At 41.2% G+C, this 22,060-nt stretch overlaps 1 protein-coding gene across 1 annotated transcript; it reads right to left on the reverse strand.

Moving 5' to 3' along the window:
• Nucleotides 1-503: 503 nt before the first annotated feature.
• Nucleotides 504-19,386, reverse strand: RNF125 (ring finger protein 125). Its single transcript, XM_041122829.1, is given in 7 exon segments — nucleotides 504-608; nucleotides 4,243-4,333; nucleotides 5,743-5,821; nucleotides 5,824-5,848; nucleotides 8,314-8,467; nucleotides 18,212-18,288; nucleotides 19,375-19,386. Coding segments are annotated over 7 exon segments (543 nt in total).
• Between the last annotated feature and the right edge of the window lie 2,674 nt (nucleotides 19,387-22,060).

A 22,060-nucleotide genomic window follows, 5' to 3' on the forward strand; every position in this document is an offset into this window, starting at 1 on the left:
TTTCTTTGGGATTTTGTCTGGATGAGTACCAAACATAAATCTAGGAAAGCACTAACTAATATTCTTGAGAAATTCTAACAGCATGTTAATGCTTGTGCTGCATTTTTTATTTTACAGCCCACTCAGACAGCAGACAGCTGCAGCACCTTTCAGAAGTACAACTGTGTCATCTTAGGTTCTTATAGAATAAAAAAGGGTTGCTGAAACAACTTCCATTTAAAGTACGTACGCTTTCATTTGAGGATCTCCAAGTCATTTATAAACATGAGTCAGATGCACAATACTTGTTAAGAAGTTAGTACCTTTCCCTTGTCCCACCATTAGACAGCAACAAAACTGAGGACAGAATCTGTAAGTTGGCACCTCTGAGTACCAGACTATGTTGTTTCTGTACGCATCTGCCACACTTTGTGACTTCATGGTGCAGTTATCTGCTCAGTTCTTTTCATCACTTCTTGATTGTAAAAGGTGCGGAAGATACACATAAAGAAATCAAGTCATTACTAGTCTTCACAATTGAGTGTATGTCTGAGTTGAAGATGCCTTATAAAATTTCTGCTGAAATAGCTTGGATCTCTCCCAGGTGTTAAACAACTAATTGAACACCACTATAAATAAATGGAAGGAAGTATTCAATTTTCATCTTGGAGGTCTTACAGAAGAAATATTGTCAGTGTTTAAAAAAACAGAAATGTGAAATAAGGGGATATGTTATGGCCAGCTGGCATTCCAAATGGATCCTCCTGGAAACTATGCTAAAGCACATGGAAAACAAGGAGGTGATTGGTGACAGCCAACATAGCTTCACAAAGGGTAAATCATGCCCGACAAACTTGGTGGCCTTCTACGACAGGGTTACAGCATTGGTGGATAAGGGAAGAGCAACTGACGTCATCTACCTGGACTTGTGCAAAGCATTTGACACGAACCTCATGATATCCTTGTCTCTAAATCAGAGAGATATGGATTTGACAGATGGACCACTCGGTGGATAAGGAATTGGCTGGATGGTCAAACTCAAAGAGTTGTGGTCAATGGCTCGATGTCTGAGTGGAGACCAGTAACAAGTGGTGTTCCTCAGAGGTCAGTATTGGGACTGGCGCTTTTTAACAGCTTTGCTGGCAACATGGACAGTGGGATTGAGTGCACCCTCAGCACGTTTGCCACCAACACCAAGCTGTGTGGTGCAGTCAACACACTGGAAGGAAGGGATGCCATCCAGAGGGACCTTGACAGGCTTGAGAGGTGGGCCCGCACGAACCTCATGAAGTTCAACAAGGCCAAGTGCAAGGTCCTGCACATTGGTTGGGGCAAGCCCAAGCACAAATACAGGCTGGGCAATGAGTGGATTGAGAGCAGCCCTGCAGAGAAGAACTTGGGGGTGTTGGTTGATGAGAAGCTCAACACGATCTGGCAACATGTGCTCACAGCCCAGAAAGCCAGATTATTCTGGGCTGCATCAAAAGAAGCATGACCAGCAGGTCAAGCAGGTGATTCTCACCCTTTACTCTGCTCTTGTGAGACCCCACCTGGAGTACTGCGTTCAGCTCTGGGGCCCCCAACATAACAAGGACATGGACCCATTCGAGCAAGTCCAGAGGAGGGTCACAAAGATGATCAGAGGGCTGGAGCACCTCTCCTATGAAGACAGGCTGAGAGAGCTGGGGCTGTTGAGCCTGGAGAAGAGAAGTCTCCGGGGAGACCTTATAGCAACCTTCCAGTACCTAAAGAAGGTAAAGGGCCTACAAGAAACCTGGAGAGGGACTTTTTACAAGGGCATGTAGTGGTAGGACAAGGGGTGATGGCTTTCAACTGAACGAGGGTAGATTTATGTTAGATGTAAGGAAGAAGTTCTTTACTGTGAGTGTGGTGAGGCACTGGAACAGGTTGCCCAGAGAGGTCACGGATGCCCCATCCCTGGAAGTGTTCCAGGCCAGGTTGGATGGGGCTTTGAGCAACCTGGTCTAGTGGAAGGTGTCCCTGCCCATGGCAGGTGGGTTGGAACTAGATAATCTTTAAGGTCCCTTCCAACTCAAACTATTCTATGATTATTTTAGCAAGACAAATACTGCTAGGCACAGAGCACTCTCAGATCAACTGTCAGTTATGCTAATCCCTGCTGTGTAATTCGTGTCTGCAGACATTCCAAGGACTGTCAACCTATGTAGGTCTGATGGTTAAGATATTCTCTCCTACTAGCTACAAGAGAAGTCAGGCAAAAGCATTTGTTTTATCCAATAAAAAATGTGTTTATCATCCAAACAATTTATGTATCCATTTTTTTATCATTCAAAAAATAAACTAATAACAAATAATCAATTTGTTTATCATCCTAGCCACTGTTTGGATGATAAAGTGCTACAGGAAACACACAGGATTTCTCTGGTCATCAATAACAAATTAATTCATCTGTGTGCTTACAACAGAAGTGCCTGAAACACTTCATCAAAAGAAAAGCTGAATTACTTCCTGTGGGTTCTCTGTATAATGTAAAAGTTGCAGTTGCTGCAACATTTACTTCTTCAAGCAATATCATGAGAACGCTGTGTGTATGCTAAAAAAGTGATTATCATGGAATACACCATGTGTGAATATACTATGCGTAGACTAAAAACAGCTTTATGACATGTTATGGTAGTGAACATTATGATACAACACACCAAAAATCCTATGCCTTTCTTAGAACTAGAAGTCCGATGTGTTTATTCTAAGTCTAAAATAAAAAGGTTGAAACAGCTGTGTCGAATCACTTTTTCAGGTACTCCTGAAATCCTGAAACAGTTACTCCAAAGTTATTTCAGAATTAAAGGGAAGGGTCAGTGTGTCAGTAGCAAACAATGAAGTGTACCTCTCAGCATGTTCTCCCTCTTTGCTTTGTATTAACAATGTGGTGTCTACAGTTTATAAACCAGCTAAAGCAGCTATGAATCCAGCATGACATAAAAGATCACATTTCATTTCCCTGCTTATACTTTTTACATTGTTTGTAGGCAAACAGTTCTGAATATTGTTTTTTACATTAGGTTTCAAAGAAGTGTGCAACAGAGGCTGTACAATGCATATTGCTCACAAGTCTCTCAGGATCAGCTTGTATATGCAACTCCGAATTGAGCAAAGGATTTAATAATTTTCTAAGTTTAAGGCTTAACTCTGCCCTAGAAGCTACACAATACAGCTATTAATTTGCCGAGTGAAAAAATAAGAGCTTATAGACTGATAGGTGTCATAAAAATTATTGACAATCATTTCAGTTGACCAAAGTAAATACCGAGTCTAATCTGAAAAATAGAAAATTGGCAAAATATTATATATTAAAGCATTAACTCAGATAAAGGTGAACACTGTATACACTCTGAGTGAATGCTTCCTTTAACTTACTCGGAGCTCTGGCTCCATGGTAACTTACTAATATGATCATGGTTAAAGTGGTGAAAACTAACCTGCAATGCAAAAGAGAATGGAGCGGGTTTCCCCCATCCCACTCGCTGCGGGAAACGGCAGTGTTGGTTGATTTGTCTACAAGTCCTTCAGTCTGTAACCTCTTGAAAACACCTCTTCTGTGAGATGCAAGAATCACAGTCTAAAATGCCTTGGCAAATAACAGTCAGGGAATAAGTTATGCTTGTCAGGATCTGAGGCTACACCCTATGGACCTCAGTCCTACAAACAGGGTCACAGTAAGACCTCACAGCTTCCGTGGACCTTCAGAATGAAGCTTTATGTATTTTTTGGTGAAGTTATCGTAACTTCAAAAATAAAAATTAAAAACCCCACTATGACAGACTCCTATATAAGGCCACATATAAGCAGTTCTCAAATTATAACCTCAGAACCCAGATGAGAATACACAGCAAATGCTGCACATAAATCTGAGTTAGGGCAGTAGAGATAGCACATGTGGGATTTAAAAGCAGGCAAGTCACTGAACCTAATAATGCTCATTGGCTTGGCTGTAAGTAACTGTTTGTTGTATCCATCATAAGACTTCCTACACCATTTTCAGTGCTCCTGCCAGCACTCACAATGATAGGAGTGCTAATATTTTAAATATTATGTGCATACATGCTTGTCTGTGAGAGATGGTTAGCGGGAATGAATATAGGTATGTCTTTCCTCCACTGTCAAAACCAATTAAACAATTAATATATTTTCTCTTTGTCTATTATCTTCTATCAGTAATGCTTGCTAGAATTAATCAGTTTAACATGTGAATTCAGTAAAATATATACTTATGTACATTACCACTGCTCTCCTTTCCGATCTGTGGTAAGCGAGACAGTGGTCCATTAGCTCATCCTCATCTACTTCGCACTGGCAATAAGGACAGGAATATCTGGGAATAAGAGTTAGTATATTGTTAGTGAATGCAGATATGACTGATACATTTTTAGTACTAGAAGCAATAAAAGAAGTATTTAGATTTCTTTGGCCAGATATCATTAGTAGCTTCTTTTGCCATAGCTAAAATGTGGCATGGGTGTATGACATGTACCTGGGTGCAATGTATGCTATGCTGGCAAAAGGTCAGCCTTGCTAATGGACACTGCAAGCACTGCACAGAACTGTGCCAGCATGTCAGGATATTGATCCAGAAAAGCACTCTTAACATAACTATGACCTTAGAGAAGAACAGATGAAAATACTGAACGCTACAACTATAGACATTTGATAAAAGCATCACTTAATTGCTGTGATACACTTGGACCATGCGTGACCAAATTACCAATTCTCAGGAGCCATCATTAAGTATTGACACTTCCTCACAGAGGATTCCTACTTAGTTTTCAGTACAGAGTATGGTCTTGTTGCATGGTGGAGACACTGTTTTCAGGTCAGTGTGATTTTCAGTTGTGTGTAGATAAATGTTCAAGTTTTTCTGAGCATCAGAAGAACAATAACTGATAAGGAGTTAAGTCTTCTGAACAAGCAACCTGAATAATGTGTCATTTAGGAATTCAAATAGCAAAGAGTATAGGGACTTTAAATTACCTAAATAAAAAAGCATTTTAATAATGATATCAAAATAGCTCCTAATCATTAATGGACAAAACTAAAGGCCATTGGACTTCAAGACCTCAGTCATTCTAGAATTGGTACACACCTAATCAATTGCTCTAACAGGTCCTTCCCTGAAAGAGAATGAAAGGGGCAAAGAATTTGAAATTTTGACATGTAACACACATTCTGTAAATATATATATTCTCTCTAAATACTGCAAGTATATAAATAAGAAAAGCTGACAGTCTTCTTAATGCAAAACTATTTCTGAAGAACAAATTATTAGAAGAGAGGCAATTGCATTTAGATTATTATTAGTCTTATTCATTCGGTAAATAACCAACATTTTCAAGGAGTCTTATTTGAAAGTAAATATAATTCTCCCCCAAGAAAAATAGCAAAAACTGCTGACTTGTCAAGATACGGTTGCTTCTACAAAACAGGTCACATGGAGCTAAATTCTATCAAAATCATATTAACTGCAAGTAAAATCTATTATTTTCTAGTCATACACAAAAAAAATAATGAGCACCCATTTTAAGTACTATTTGAGTATTATGATTTTAAAATATTAGTAAAGGATTCATGTTGAATTCTGTGAAACAGAAACAAGTTCCAATTAGGAAAAAAAGAAAAAAAAAAAAAAATCAGAGAATTCTTCTGCCAGTTTGACTTTGCTATGTTGGGATAACAATTGCTATGTTGGGATAACAAACTCAGAAGTGTTTCTACAATGTCATCAACACTGAGGTCTATCTTGTTACAGCATCTCCAAACTCCTGTACAGGTCCATATTTTTCTATATATTTTTCACAGGTTTTTAATGAGCCCTCATTTCACTCAGACATACCTAAGCAATGAGAAGCAGCAGCTTGTTATGTTTTATACCATGACACATCCACGCTAATAGATCACTCTGAATATTTTCTATTTCAAAGCCTTATTACAACATTGTGGCTATACCTAGGGAAGAATATGCTTCTCCTTCAACTACTGGCTCAGTTCCTCAAGCATTTTGTTACTGCTTCAGTATTGCTTTAACACATTTTATAATAACAAAATTCAGCTTAAGAGAGTAAAGTCAATTTGAGTGAAATAATTATTGATTCGTGGTGATTTTATTTGTCCCTCACATTGGCACTTAATATTTTGGAATGAAGTTTGGGATGCAAAAGGGAAACATTTCTAGTTTGGTGAGGGGGACCATCCCAGTTCATATCTTGCTCTGTTTTTAACGGCAAAAATATAGACCAACTCTGTTAAAAACAAAAATACTCCAACACGAGGGCCCGATTCTGATCTCAGTGAAGTCATCAGCAAAACTTTTTTATAGATTCAATAAGGATAAGAATTGAGTTTTATATTGCTGCTGCTACTGGCTGTCCTATTTCCTTTAACTCAGAACTTCTCAATGACAAACCTGGTGAAACACAGTCATGAAGTATTTTCTATGACGAGAAAGAATACGAAATTCTATAAAATCACCAAGTTGAGATATTAAAATATTATTTGCACGGAAACAGTGCAGACACATTAGTATTAAGGTTATTCTATATTCTTAACCTTTAAACACTGATGACTGGTTCTGGTGAATCTTAGTGACGAAATTTAATATAACCCTGTCCCAGATGTCTGTGCCATGGCTCCACTACAAATGATCATCCTGACTGCAGATGCAGCAGAATGAAACCTGCTCGTGCCACAGTCACTTAATTGCAATTTCCACTCCCCCAGTGGAAACTGCAAATGCAATTAGGTTTATACTAACACAGTAATCCATGCGTTGGCGTGACTGAGACACTGCAGGAGCACTTGCCAAGGGTAGTCTGCCAAATATCAGAAACAACATACAAAGGTATCTTGATGCTATAATGCATTAAATGCACTCTCCTTTTCAACATACCTTAGTGGCCTCACTGATGGCTTTACACAAGAAATACACCCAACACTTTCTGCAGCCATAAGAAAGATTATAAACCCCTGCAAATATCCATAATCAGGTCACTTCTTGTGCTCTGCCACTGAACAGCAAGAAGCAGTACTTAAGCTCTACTAAGTATTGAGAACCCTAGCTAAGACATACATAGCTCAGTACTTCTTAACATATCTGTTACAATTAGGTTCCTTCTGCAAAACCCAATTTAAAACAAATATTGAAATTAAATTCAATATTTAGCTACTGTTAATATCAAGGTTTTGTGGTTCGTGCATTTCCTTGTTAGTTTTAAGCAGATCTTTCCCAAATAGAAAATCCACAGCAAAAAGGTAAAGAACCAAAAGTGTTAATAACAAAAAACTTTTTTGCTGCTTTTCTTATATTCTCTGTAATTCCCCACAACCCTGAAATAGCAGTCTTTCTGAAGTTCACACATTTACTTGCTTGTTTACATTTTATGGCATTTTCATACTGCTGCTGCTAGACAAGAAAGATTTAAGGGTACTCTTTTGCAGTAAGCAAGACAGGAGAAATTATAAAAGCCAGATGCGAGTCTGTTCAGAGAAAAAATAACAGGGAGTCAGATCTAAGCTGTACAATCTCCTCCCACAAAACAACACAGGTATAAAAATATAAGGGGAGAGCAGGACTGAAGAGCATTATACAGAAAGAGGCACAGAGTAAATATTGACAAACATGGGAGAAAATACTTGTGGTTTTATACGAATTTTCAAGTAAACATATATTAATTCAATCTTGGTTAACTGTATTTCCTATTGATATATGCCCTGTCCTCCACCACAAAGTCCTGTTTACCTTTTGCTCTGTACCTTGTTTTGATGAAACATGATTAAGTGATTAACATGTTCCAGTTCAAACAGTAGCATTTAAAACTTTGTTTGCATGTGAGTAAGTGATGTTTCAAAGGCTTTATTTAGATTTAAGAAAAAAAAGCTCAGTTTAGGTAGCTTTACCAAAGAAGGGGGTAGGGTGTTTTAAAAAAAAAAAAAATATATATCTTTCCTGTATTTTAACAGATGCAACTGTGGCCAGGATTTTTATCATTAGACAATCATAGTATATAAAAAAAAAAAAAAGAAAAAAGTGATTTGTCCTTTCTGCAGCCAAAGCCAACATAGGAAGTCAAGAAGATTCAGCTCCCACAGGTTTAGGTTTGAGCTTAATATTTGCAATGGCACTGTTTTAGAGCTTTTTTAGATATGGAACTTGATAAATCACAAAAATTTATTCTTCCATCATCATGCTGGTAGAGTTTCTCTGTTTAGACATGCCCTTAAAAAGGCATCATAATAGTGTTAGTTCTCGTGCATGGATACATCTCTGGAATTATTTAGTAGTTAGTGTTCAAGGCTGCAAACCTGCATTTCACATTCTGTGCAGTTTCGGTATGTGCTCTCCATCTTCTTAGCAATATCAGTGGCTGGAATTCCTTCAGAAGGAAGATAAGCACGGCAGTAAGGGCATGTCCACGCATTATTCTTTAAACTTGCAGAAATACAGGAATGACAGAATCTATACATAGAAAGAAACAAAAACAAATGTGATCATCCCCCCCAAAACACGCTTCAAATAAGGCAGCGTATATAAAAAAGAATCAAAATTTTGCACCACATCACATCTCTGGTGTAACATTGCAGGATATTTGTTGTTCTTAGGATATACTGTTAAGATTGTGGGTATTGTTCCTGCAGCCCTACCTGTGTTAAGCTGAGCACTGAAAACAGACAAGCTGAGCTTCCTGGTAGCACTGAAACACATGTGACTGTGAGGACCCATTTCAGAGCAGAAGTGAGGATCCCATCCCCTGTGGGCCAGGCAAAGCCTGCAGTCCATGATTTCAATACCTGCCATCTCAGCAAAGATTATTTCATATTTGTAGTGTTGCTGCTGGACAACGTCACAAATATGCATACTGATAGCTCACTGTAAGTCTTCCTGAGCCCATAAACAGAAGAATACTCCATGCTGCTCCTATGAGTGACAACCATCCCAGTTGTTAAAATGAGGGAATTTCTCCAATAGGTGATGAAGTCAGGAGTTGGAGAATTACACTGTGAAGGTTTTAGACAGCAGTCGTGGGGGAAGCATTAGGCTGTTGTGTGGTAAGTGGTGCTCTGATGTGGCCATCTCAGGGTTTGGATTAGGTAAAGGCATACGTACTTCTGGGAGTGTCTTAGCTGCTTCACTTCTCTGGTTTTAGTAATAAAAGCAGATTGGATTAGTAGTCACTGCAGCTGCTTTTGAAAGCTTTTTGTCAGTTATGGCTATGATGGGTAAGCTTTGGTGAATCTTCCTGTAGAGATGCAAAACATTACTACCCTTCACTATCCAAGCAGCACTGCAAAGTCCCAGTGCTAATAGGACAGAAGAGGGCCTTTCTTTGCATCAGATTATTGCTCCCCATCTTGTCAAGATACGGGTCTGAAAGGTAGAGTGACAGCCTGGGGCTGCAAGGAAGGACAAAAGAAAGGATGCACACTGACTGACTGACAGCCCCTCCGGCTTTGGAAGAGCTAGAAGCTGTTGTGCCAGACTGCAACCGGCAGTGAGCACATTGCTCAGCCTGGGTGAGCATACAGACAGCAAACACATAAGGATGAGGAGGTGGCAAGAATCCTTGCTCCTCTACAATAACTTTGTATTTGTGGCCTTCTGCTAAGTCTCACAGCCCTGCAGCAGAAGTGTCAGGAGCAAACTTGTGTCTGCAATCCCAGCTGCATGAATGCAAAATTTCACTTAAATAAACCACTCTTTTGCCAGTTCTGCCTGGATTTAAATGCAGTAGCTTTTAGAAGAGAGGCACCTGAAACCATAAATGACTGTGGTCAAACCAGCTAGTACTGGTGGTCATGCTGTGCCAATTTTGGATGTTAACACTTGCACCCTCCTGTGCTGCCCCTCTGTTGATTACCCACCTTTCCTTCTGTCTCCTCTCCCAACTCTCCAGCCCAGCAGAAGGTGTCATGTGCTTATCTCTCAGATACTTCTCCTTCTCACCCGCTTTCCCAGCTGCTAAAATGTTAGCCTTTGCACCAGAGCTGCTAAGCCACGAGTCCACATTACCCCCACCAGCTCTGCTATGCAGATAGCAACTCCAGCAGAGGAGTAGAGTTGGAAGCTGAGGCAAAACCCTCTTAAGCCACTGTGAAACAACTTGCCAAGCCTGCCAGTGCACCCTCCAACAGCATTTCTAACATACTTAACAGCCTGTGATCAACCTATAGGAGGACTTAAGATGTAACGTCTTCTTTGGAAGCCTTCTTCATATATAGCTCCACGGAGCCATGTAAAATACAATCAAAGCCTAAATCTGACAGAAGGTGGTATTTTGCAGTTACTTCACAGAAGTATAAATGATTACACTAAGTGCAAAGAGAGTACAGCCAAGACCCAACATGCTCCTTGTCTAAGAATAAACTCTGAATTGTTACACACAGTTTGCCCTCAGGCAGGTTTAATTTAGATTATTCCTGTACTTTAGACAGAGTTGAAAAGGTTTCTTTGTTTCTCTGACAAACAGAAGAGTCTCCTATAAATAACCCCATACAAGGTTCACATGTGCTGTCTGAGAGCTTTCCACTTTTAATGTCACAAAACATAAAATCAGATTGCCCTTTGCGAGTTTGTTCACCCTCCCCCTAAAACTCTCAGTAGCAGGGGGAAAAAAAAAAAAAAAAAAGAGATAATATAAAAGATACAAGGATTGGTGAAGTACAACTACACCCATGCATTGTATTCAAAGTCTTTTGCTATTAGTCAGTGATTCGTTCTATTGACTATAAAAACAATTTGCAAGAATTTCAGGTTCAACAACAACCCCCCTCCCCTTAACTCAATTTATCACTCTGCTTTATTTGCTCAGTCCATACCTAAACAGGTAAAACAAACATATACAACTTAAAAGAGTTCAGGTAGATGAAATAAATCCTAATCATCTCGGGATATTGAACTGACATATAAACATTGCGAAAGCCCTACTTTTTTCCCCTTCCATTTAGGGTCCAAACAACTACCTCAAGTCTCTAATTAGAGGCTGCATAACACCTCAAATGCAACAAAAGCCAATACATTAGTTCTTGAAGACACTGAGGGTGCTGTAAAACAGTTGCATTTTTAGACATACATACATGTATACAACTCAGCTCAGGAGCCCATCATTTTCCATGAACTGTGACTTGGAATAAATAATAAAAACAAGCCTTGCCAGGTGAATAGTAGAAAACGCACAGTTGCTTAGCTGGATTTCTGTTGAGAAGTGTAATGAACGGGTTAACTTTGTTCATGAAATCGCATGTGGAGGTAGGGATATTCTTCACTTATCTAAGACCATGAGTACCGATGATTAGCATATGTAGAGAAACGTTTACAGAGCATGAATGGGACTTGAGTCACCTAAAGAACAGCTGAGGAAGACTTCGGCCTTCATCCCAACAACCACCAGAAGGCAAATTACGACCACTTAACACCTGATGGCACAAGATACCAAAGATACCAGCCAGCCTTCACGTATCAGGGACTAAAAAGACTGTATAAATAAAGAGGCTCTTCCCCTGTTTGGGTGCGAGCTTGTGGCGGAGCACTGTCTCCCTGGCCGCCCAGCGCTGTTTTGCTCTTTTATCGCTTGCTAATAAATTCGATCTTTTATTTAATACAAATTGGCTCCTCCAATTTGTCACGAGCGTCTATAACAAACTTGGTGCCGTGACTCGGATCCAGGTTCTTTAGTGCGGACCCTTTCAAGCGGGGAGGCGCCCTATCCCCGGATAGCCCCGTCTTGAAGAGGTGCCGCCGCCATACCCTGGACCCACGAACCCCTCTAAATTATGATAACTGAGCAAAAGAACCTGCAGGACCCCTTAAATTTTGTGCACGAAGACCAAACGAAGACCCCGGGAGCGGGTGAGTATATAAAGCGTGAGCCGTTTGGTTGGGGTGGTTATCCCGAGGTGCGATTGTGTGAGAGGTCTCTCTGAGATCACACGAGTGCGGACCCTCCAGTAGTGCAGTTCTCGGAGCCCGCAAGGGAGCGAGTCACGACCGAGGGGAAGTGAGTGTGTGTGTGGATAAGGGCACCTCGGAAGATGGGACAGAGGAAAAGCAAGCCCTCTGGACCCATGGGGATGGGGAAGGGAAATAAGTTACCAGACATACCCCCGGACAGTCCCCTAAGCCTGATGTTAAGATATTGAGACAGTTCACCAAGGAGAAAGGATAGATCTAAGGAAAAAGATTAGTTATTGTATTGAGATTTGGGGTGGAAAACCTCTCAGCAATCCTCATATACTCTCGCCTGTGTTCGGGTCCTCTGAGGATTGGGTGTGTCAACAATTAAATATATGGGTAAACAATAAGAGACCACCAGCCAGCCCAGAGGAAAGTGAATATGCTGCCTTATGGATTTCCCAATCCTGGGAAATGTCATTCCTCTTTGCCTTAAGAGAAAACAGACCAGATAAACCTCGAAAAGATGATGAGGACCCCCTTTGGCCCCCTCCCTATGCCCCTCAGGCCCCTCCTCCTCAGGACCCACTCCAAGGCCAGGAAATAGCCCAGGCCCAGGAAGGGTCAGATTCGGAACCTAATTCCTCAGCCCCGGCACCCCCTCCCAGAAGGTCTGTACGTAATAAAATAATACGAAGAAAGGAAAGATTGTTCCTTCTTCGGGAAATGTTGGTGCCTGGTGAGGATGAACAGGGGGGACCGGGAATGGGGTATGTGGCAGTCCCCCTTAATACAGGGGATGTAAGAAAATTTAAGAAGGAAATGGGGAATCTGTTAGATGATCCCCTGGGGGTAGCCAAAAGGTTGGATCAATTCTTGGGACTGAATTTGTACACGTGGGATGAATTACAGTCTATCCTGGGCATATTATTTACCGTAGAAGAAAGGGACAAGATTAGGGGGGCTGGGATGAGACTGTGGGACCAGCAACATCAGGCTGGCCCAGCGACGGATCAAAAATGGCCCTTAAATCGGCCAAACTGGAATAATCAGGATCCGGCTCACAGGAAAAAGATGAGACCCCAATGGAATGGCTTGATTGAACCATTTGAGGTGGTTATTAAGAACCCAGAGATTCCAGTGAGAGTTAAACAATATCCCTTATCTAATGAAGGGAGAAGGGGACTAAAACCTGAGATTAAAAGACTATTGGGAAAGAGGGTACTCGAACCCTGCATGTCCCCTTTTAATACCCCGATTTTACCAGTAAAAAAAAATCCGATGGTAGCTATCGGTTGGTGCATGACCTAAGGGAAATCAATAAATGGACTGTCAACCGGTTCCCGGTAGTGGCAAACCCACACACCCTGCTGAGTCAATTGGGACCCGAGAACCAATGGTATAGCGTAATAGATCTTAAGGATGCATTCTAGTCATGCCCTCTAAAGGAGGAATGTAGAGATTATTTTGCCTTCGAGTGGGAAGACCCAGACACTCATAGGAAACAGCAGTTAAGGTGGACTGTACTCCCCCAGGAGTTTACAGAATCCCCAAACTTATTTGGACAAGCCCTAGAACGGGTTCTATGGGAATACCAACTGCAGGATGGGGTCGTACTAATACAGTATGTGGATGACTTATTGTTAGCAGGAGAAAATCAAGAAACAGTCAGAAAAGAAAGCATACGGTTGTTAAATTTCTTGGGCCTTCAAGGCCTCAAGGTATCACGGCCAAAACTACAGTTTGTGGAAAAGGAGGTGAAATATTTAGGACACTGGATAAGCAAGGGGACTAAGAAGTTAGACCCCGAACGAGTAAATGGAATTTTATCACTGAAAGCCCCGAGGAGTAAACAACAGATTAGACAATTGTTGGGGCTATTTGGGTATTGTAGACAGTAGATTGAAAACTTTAGTGCGAAAGCACGATTTTTGTATCAAAAGTTAACTATGGATGAGTTGCTTAAATGGACCCCGGAGGATGAAGAGAGATTAGAGAGTCTCAAGGCTGATCTAGTTAACGCCCCTGTCTTGAGTCTGCCTGATGTGAGGAGACCCTTTTATTTATTTGTGGCCACTGAGGAGGGGACAGCATACGGAGTTTTAACCCAGGAGTGGACAGGGAAAAAGAAACCTGTAGGGTATATTTCCAAATTATTAGACCCCGTCAGTAGACCCTGTTTACAAGCAGTTGTTGCTGTAACCCTGATAGTGGAAGAAGCAAATAAGATAACGTTTAGAAGTGAATTAAGGGTGTTCTCCCATAATATTCGAGGAGTTCTCCAACAAAAGGCTGAAAAATGGATCACCGATGCTAGGCTTTTAAAATATAAGGGGATCCTAATCCATTCCCCTAAACTGGAGATCGGAACAACGAACTTAAAAAATCCGGCGCAATTTTTGTATGGGGGTCCTGAAGAAGAATTAACACATAATTGCCTTCAGACCATTGAAGAACAAACAAAAATTAGGCTAGATCTGGAAGAAGTAAAATTGAGAGAGGGAGAAAAGTTATTCGCTGATGGGTCATCTCGAGTAATAACAGGGAAAAAGAAGTCAAGACAAGCAATAAGAGGGCCCAAGCGAATAACTGTGGTACATGTTAAGGGACACCAAAGAAAAACAACCCCTGAAATTCAGTAAAGCCAGGTGATATGGTATTAATAAGAGCCTGGAAAAAATCCTCTCTCACTCCTAGGTGGGAGGGGCCCTTTCTTGTTTTACTTACCACAGAAACTGCTGTCCGAACTACAGAACGAGGATAGACTCATGCAAGCAGGATCAAAGGACCAATTCGGAGTTCTCATTGAGAGGTGACCAAAGACCCTGACAGCTTGAAAATCAAGCTCCGAAGAAAAGTGGAGGAGTGAGACTGTCTTTTGTAAAAATCCTCACTGTATATGTTATCTTTATATGTTACAGGTGTAAACTTTGTAGAGAAAAGTGGTGGACACATTGCTCCTATGGGTATTCCCCTAGTGACATTTGCCACGAATGTTATAATTACGAACAGGAATTAATTAAGCAAGCATTATGTATGGGAATATCAACTGGAAAAATTATAAAAGACTCCAAAGAATGGTGGGATATTTTTGCTAAAGGCATAAACCCTGAGAGGTGTTGTCTTTATGTAAATGAGTTATGCCCAACGAAGACTGAAATAGTGCAAGTATCCCGCAGACGAACAGTGGTCAGAGTGGGGTGGGGAGCTTGGGAAGTGAAGGATACAAACTGGGACGCATATAAGTCAAAACAAAGTAAATATAAAGGAGGTTCCCCTGAAGAATACGACTGCTGCTGAGAAGATAGTATACCTCGCTGCTCTAAACAACAGAGTAGGCAGAGAAGAGGGCAGAGACGTACTGCTGTGGGGATTAAGGTTGATGAACTACCTCCAGAGAAGGCTCACAGAGCCTCTTGACTTATTACTCCCAAATAAAACATCCTCAGAGCTTCCCCAAAGTCTCCCATCTCTCACCAGGGATGAAGACAAAAATCAAAATGATTATCAGCACCCTTGGAATACCTGTCCAAGGGTAAAGGGACACCACTTTTCTCAAACTTGAGATTAAGCACTTGAATGATAGGACTGTTACTAATGCTAATGGAGACAACCCAAGACAAAGGGAACCCCCACCAACCTTACAAATAGACGCTTTATAGGTGGGAGGATCAAAAGATACTACAGCAAGTAATTGCTGCCGGGGCCCCAAGCTTTAATCAATCCTTATGTCAAATCATACCCAGGAACCCATGTCTACATAACTTAGGCTTTTAGTTTTGTCCCAGTTCTAACCCTGGAAAGGGGTATTGCAACCATCCCGACTCTTACTATTATGCTTATTGGGGTTGCAAAACTATAGCTTCTGATTGGATTCCTAGGGGAGGTCCAGATAAATTCCTATCTGTAAGGTGGGGGCCTCATGGATGTACACCTGCTTCACATGGTTGGGATGGAAGCCAAACAGGACTATGGAGTGGAAATTGCCCATATGTTTATATTAATGCAACCAACCCGAAAGATCCTGCTTGGTTAACCGAGAGAACATGGAGAGTCAGACTTTGAAAACCAGGCGCAGATTAAGGGGGAATAATTACGATAAGGAAAGAGGTGGTGCCAAATAAACCCTCTGGTGTAAGACCAAATTCAGTCGTAACAGAGGAAGATGATAATAACAATATTGTACAGACTACTACTATCTTACAAGTAACTGTAATACCTAAGCTTATTTACCATCCCGAAGATTTTATTTATAACTATCAAACTACTCAGGCCCATCACATACAAAAAACGTGAACCCTTGACAGCCCTCACGGTAGCAACCCTCATAGCAGTCGGAGCTGCTGGAGCTGGTACAGGAATAACCTCCCTCATACAACAAAATCAAGAATTTCAATCCTTAAGAATAGCAGTCGACGAGGATTTGGCTAGGATAGAAAAAGCCATGACAGCCCTAGAACAGTCTGTTAGGTCTTTATCAGAAGTAGTATTACAAAACAGACGGGGCTTAGACCTAATGTTCATGCAGCAGGGGGGGTTATGTGCAGCCCTACGGGAAGAGTGTTGTGTATATGTTGACCATACTGGAGTAGTTAGAGATACAATGGCCAAGCTACGGGAGGGGTTAGAAAAACAGGGAAGCACAACAGAGCTAGTATGAGTCTATGTTTAATTATTCACCCTGGTTAACCACCCTATTGTCAACTATTACAGGACCCCTTATCTTGTTGATCTTATTTTTGACTTTTGGGCCATGCATTTTTAATAAGTTGATCGCTATTGTTAAAGGGCGCTTAGAATCTGCACACTTAATGCTGTTACGAAAACAATATAAACAAATAGAGGATGAAGGAATTAATCCTATCCTCGGGCAGACAAAAGAAGTATTAGATCGATTTAATGAACAAAATCAGGATAAAATAGAAAAGGGGGGATTGTAATGAACGGGTTAACTTTGTTCATGAAATCGCATGTGGAGGTAGGGATATTCTTCACTTATCTAAGACCATGAGTACCGATGATTAGCATATGTAGAGAAACGTTTACAGAGCATGAATGGGACTTGAGTCACCTAAAGAACAGCTGAGGAAGACTTCGGCCTTCATCCCAACAACCACCAGAAGGCAAATTACGACCACTTAACACCTGATGGCACAAGATACCAAAGATACCAGCCAGCCTTCACGTATCAGGGACTAAAAAGACTGTATAAATAAAGAGGCTCTTCCCCTGTTTGGGTGCGAGCTTGTGGCGGAGCACTGTCTCCCTGGCCGCCCAGCGCTGTTTTGCTCTTTTATCGCTTGCTAATAAATTCGATCTTTTATTTAATACAAATTGGCTCCTCCAATTTGTCATGAGCGTCTATAACAAGAAGGAACTCTGCAAAGTTGCCTACAGTTTCTGAGGCCAACAAGTGGTCCTGAAAACTAAGAAGGGGGTCAGAAACATGCTAGGAAGCCCTTTGTCCTTTCCCCCCCCCCTCCTTTCTTTTTTTATTTTTCCAAAATTATTCCTAAACGCTGGCTTCAGCCATACTTCTGACTGCTGTTATCACTAGAAAGATACCACATTTGTAAAGGGAGTCACTGCAGATGGTTCTTGCATTTTACACCTGTATAGATCACTCTGACTCTATACTCTTATTATAACTCACACTAAATTTGTGATGAAGACAACCGCTTGGAATTTGAACCAGAAGCACACGCTCACTCTCGAACTGCTAGTTTCACACGTTGATTTTTTTTTAAGTGGTCCAGAATATCTGGCCTTATCCTAAAGCAGCTATCCCGAAACTGATTTTCTGGCATATCCTCATCTTAAGCAAATTTAGCTGGGATGAATTGAGACATATTTCTAAGTATTTAACAGAAAAAAAAAAAAACAAACAACAGAGCACAGATATCACAACTTCTCTGTACAGTCAGCAGAGAAACAGACACAACTTACTCAAGGTAATTCAGTCTTAAACAGGCTAACTCCGGAGCTGCTTTACCTGTGCCCACCGCCTGCGGAGGCACGTGAACCCAGTGCTGCTGCTCCGCCCTTACCTGCATGTCAATCACTGATGAAAATGGATTATTTTCAGTCAGTTCGAAGCGGACTCCCCGCACCCGCGCGAACCCCGGGTGCCCGCCCCCCAAACCTCCCCCATTACCAGACCCCCACACCCCGACCTCCCGCCTGCCTCCGTCCCAGGAGCTCTCCGCCGGCGGCAGACAGCCCGGGGCCGGGCAGCGGAAAGCCCCTTTGCCCGGGCTGGCGGGCGGCTCCGGCCGGTTCCGCCGCGGGGGTCCGCCGCCGGCCCCGGGCACTTACACGTGTCCCCATGGCGTCCGCACGGGGCGGTGCAGCACCTCCAGGCAGACGGCGCACTCGAAGGAGGCCGAGGCTGGCTGCCCCGGGGCCGGGGCCGGCTGCCCCGGGGCCGGGGCCGGCTGCCGCCGCCCGGCCGCCCTGCGCCGAGCCCATGGTGCCGCCGGCCAGCGCCGGCCCCGGCCCCGGCCGGCGGGACGCCCTCGGCCCGGCACGGAGAGGGAACCCCGCGGCGCCTACGGCCCGCCTTAGCGCCGGGGCTGCGACCTGGGGGAGCGGCGGCAACCCCTTCTTCTCCACAGAGTTTTACCTCCCCGGGGGGTGGCGGGTGGGGAGGGGACTAAGGTCTTAAGTATCCGGGAGGTAGGCGTGACATTGAGTTTTTCAAAGCCTGAAGAGCGTCAAAATCAGGTAATAACAGTGTATTTGTTGTGACTCCCTGTGATGCATGCTTAGGAAATACTAGTATTTTTAAGAGAAGTTAGAAAGCTGGCGGTGATGCCGTTTTTACTACCAAGGCGGGTGACTGTTGTGCACAGATGTAACTGACAAGGCACTTAAAGTAGCGGTAGGTTATCTTGAAGCAGGTAATCCAGTCAACGAATACTTTTTAAAATAAATTTCCATTAGCACTGGAGATGGCATTTTCTCAGATGTGGACCGCAATGCCCACATTCATTGTGCCAGCATGATGGACCGTCAACTACCACTGTCAAAGAAAATAGGGAAGGACATAACGGCTAAAAATTATAAGTAATGACAATAGATATTTGGGAGAAATTTCTTTTGCTCTCTCTATTTTGATTCTCTGTTTTACCTGTTATCAGCCTTTTACTTCTTCCCCCAGTACTCTGATGATAGCTGCGATGGGGGTGTCTATGGCAAATAACACAGGGCAACAAAAGGCACAAGGCATGTCCTTGTGTTGGCAATGGACACAAACGTAGGTTAATTTTAGTGGAAGTTAAGGTGCCCAAGGACTGCTGAGCTGTGGAAGCAAAGCTGTGGTTTTGTTTGACGTGTTCTCTCACATCATGCATCCCCATGCACGGAGCTTCTCTGCCCACAGTGGAAATGACTGCTGAGGCCAAGGGAGAATCCTGGACGGAGTTGGGCATGTACAAACGTCACACAGTGGCCTTAATGCAGCTGTCAAAGCAACCTACCAAAGCAACCATGGCGTTATTTTTGTCTGTCATGAATAAAAATAAAAGCAGATTCCTTCTAGGTGTTCCCAAGTATGTGAACACCCAAAGAACAAAGGTTGTATCCCCACTTATTTCTACAAGTACTGGAAACTTTACGTTACATTTAGTAATGCACATAAGTGAATTGGGATCTGTCTACGTTTTTCTCATTTGGCTAAAAGTTGTATCTGCTCTATTAGGTACAGTTGGAATAGCTTTCTCTGTCTTTTGGGCAGTGTATTTTTTATTATGACAGATTATTACTTTTTTCTTTAATATTGAGGAAATCTGAATATAGAATCAGAAAAACTAGTATCTGGGCATGTCTCAATATATGTATATATTTTTCAGTATCCAATGTATTTTCTGTAACTTAATATTTTTACAGAAGCAAAGTCAAGTATGACCCACTTCTGAGTAAGAAATAAAAAGGGAAATGCAGTAGGTTTGGCAACTCCAAGATGAAAGCATCAGCAAGTTCGAGATCTTTCAGTCTGCATCTGGCCTGCAGTAGAACTAGTAATCTCCTTTCAAAGTGATTTTCTTGGAAATTTCCATGACAGATTTGGTTTTGGAGGAAGATATCACCATGTTCTAGGCCCAAACTGCAGTGATGATTATCTCATATAAACAGCTTTACAGTCATGTTATTGATGCCAAATCAAATAAGTAATGACAACATAAGGACAGCAATATTTCCTGTGCTTACTATTTACTCATATGCTACCCCACTGATGAATAATGAAAGCAAATCTAAGAAGAATTATATCTCATCTTAGGTAAAACCCACAAGAATTAGGACAGCAGTATGCATTGTTACAGAAACTGCATGTTCCAGCATATGTGAAATCTTGTCAGTCAGAATCAAGTCAATGAATTTCTTCTGTCAGTTACTGGTTTTCTTTAGTATCAAATAAATCATGAGGAAAATAGTAATAGCATGCCACTGGCTGAACTCTGATTTTGCCTATTGCTACATTATATTTGGTGTCATTTGGTTAAGATTTAGGTTTCAGTTATACCCAAATTTAATTTCTTTGCATATCATTGCATTAATAAAATAATGTGATAAAATGTCATTAGCCACCATAAGATATTTAAGCATAAATGTTATAAAAGAAAATCAATCAGGGACTAAAACTGTAGGTTTTTTCGTCTGGTAAATCACAGTGTCATTTAAAATCTGACTTAATGTAAGTATGAATAATGTATGGAAAACATTAAACCATGAAGGATAAAAGTAAAATGCTTTTTAAAAAAAGCATTAAAAAAACCCCAAATAAGCCGTTAAGTGCCTGTCAGTAACATGTGAAAATACAAATGGCATCATCATCATCACTGATGTATGGAGAATGGAAGTCTCATGCAGACAGCAGTAAAACTGCATTAGAAATTTTAGGAATTTACCGACGATAATTTTCCAGTTCCGAGTAGGTGGCACACACAGAGACCAGACCATGGTGGGAAGGGCTGGAAGGATCACAGGGCTGGAAGCTTGTGGTGGCATGAAGATCAGTGCTCACAACCAATTACATCAAATAAGGGCAGACAGAGTACAGACTCAGCCAAGATCTATTACATGTGCACTTGTTTATGGCTGAGTAGGCATTTACAGATGTGTATGTATTTACTTAGATACACACATACAGATAAATTGTCTACACCTGCCTGATTAGTTTCCTAGAAAAAAAAATTAGTTGAGATAAGAAAATCTGAGAACATATTAGAGGAGAAACTTAACATTATTAATGAAAATCAGGAAGTGTATCAGAAGACTTCATTACATGGTAAGTGTTCCACAATATTTTAAATATTTAAATAAACAATTTTATTAAAACCCCTTTCTGGAAAAGGAAGGAAAGACAATACTTAGAAGTAGATAGCAATCACAAATATGTCAATAAAAATTAGCAAATGAAGCCAAAGAAAATTCAAGCCTAGTAAAACTAGGGACAATAGAAGAAAATCTAAAGTATAAACAAAAGAAGGTAAAACAGCAGCTAAGACTCAGTATGAGATTGGTAGGAGAGCGCTAATGGTGCAAAGAAGTGTTCAACAGTTCGCTAGCTACAATATTTGGTAAGGAACAAAAGGATGTATTTATATCTGATCAGGGTATTGGAGAATTTGCCAGCCCATAATGACAATGTAAGTATTAAACCACATTAATTAGGAATAAATATTCTAAAAGGAAGGCGGAGAGAACCTTCACCCAATAATCCTAGAAGAGTTGGCTGAGGAGTGTTCTGCCTTGCTGTTAATTATTGTTAATAATTCTGAGCATACAATGGAAGTCCTCCAGTGCTGGACTCAAATGACTTGGTTGACCTCATCAGTTATAAAACGTAAAAGATGAAGTTCAGTCAATAAAAGTATATTGATGCTCACTAACACAGTTTTAGAAATAGGACTTGGCAAGCTGAACTCATGTTGTACTCTGATGAACTTACAAATATAATTGGGTTTTGTAACTGTGCTGATGTAATACACTTCTGTAGGGTATTTCACTTAGTCTTTCATGGCCTTCAAACTAAAACTAATTAACATTATATAATATGAATAAGATACACAGGAGATAAGAAATGCTGTATGACAAAGTAGCATCAAAACCATACATACCTGACCTTAGGTAGTATTTTTATGAATAATCTGGAAACAAATATAA

This window comes from Aquila chrysaetos, chromosome 4, assembly GCF_900496995.4.
Source record: "Aquila chrysaetos chrysaetos chromosome 4, bAquChr1.4, whole genome shotgun sequence".
NCBI lineage: Eukaryota > Metazoa > Chordata > Aves > Accipitriformes > Accipitridae > Aquila > Aquila chrysaetos.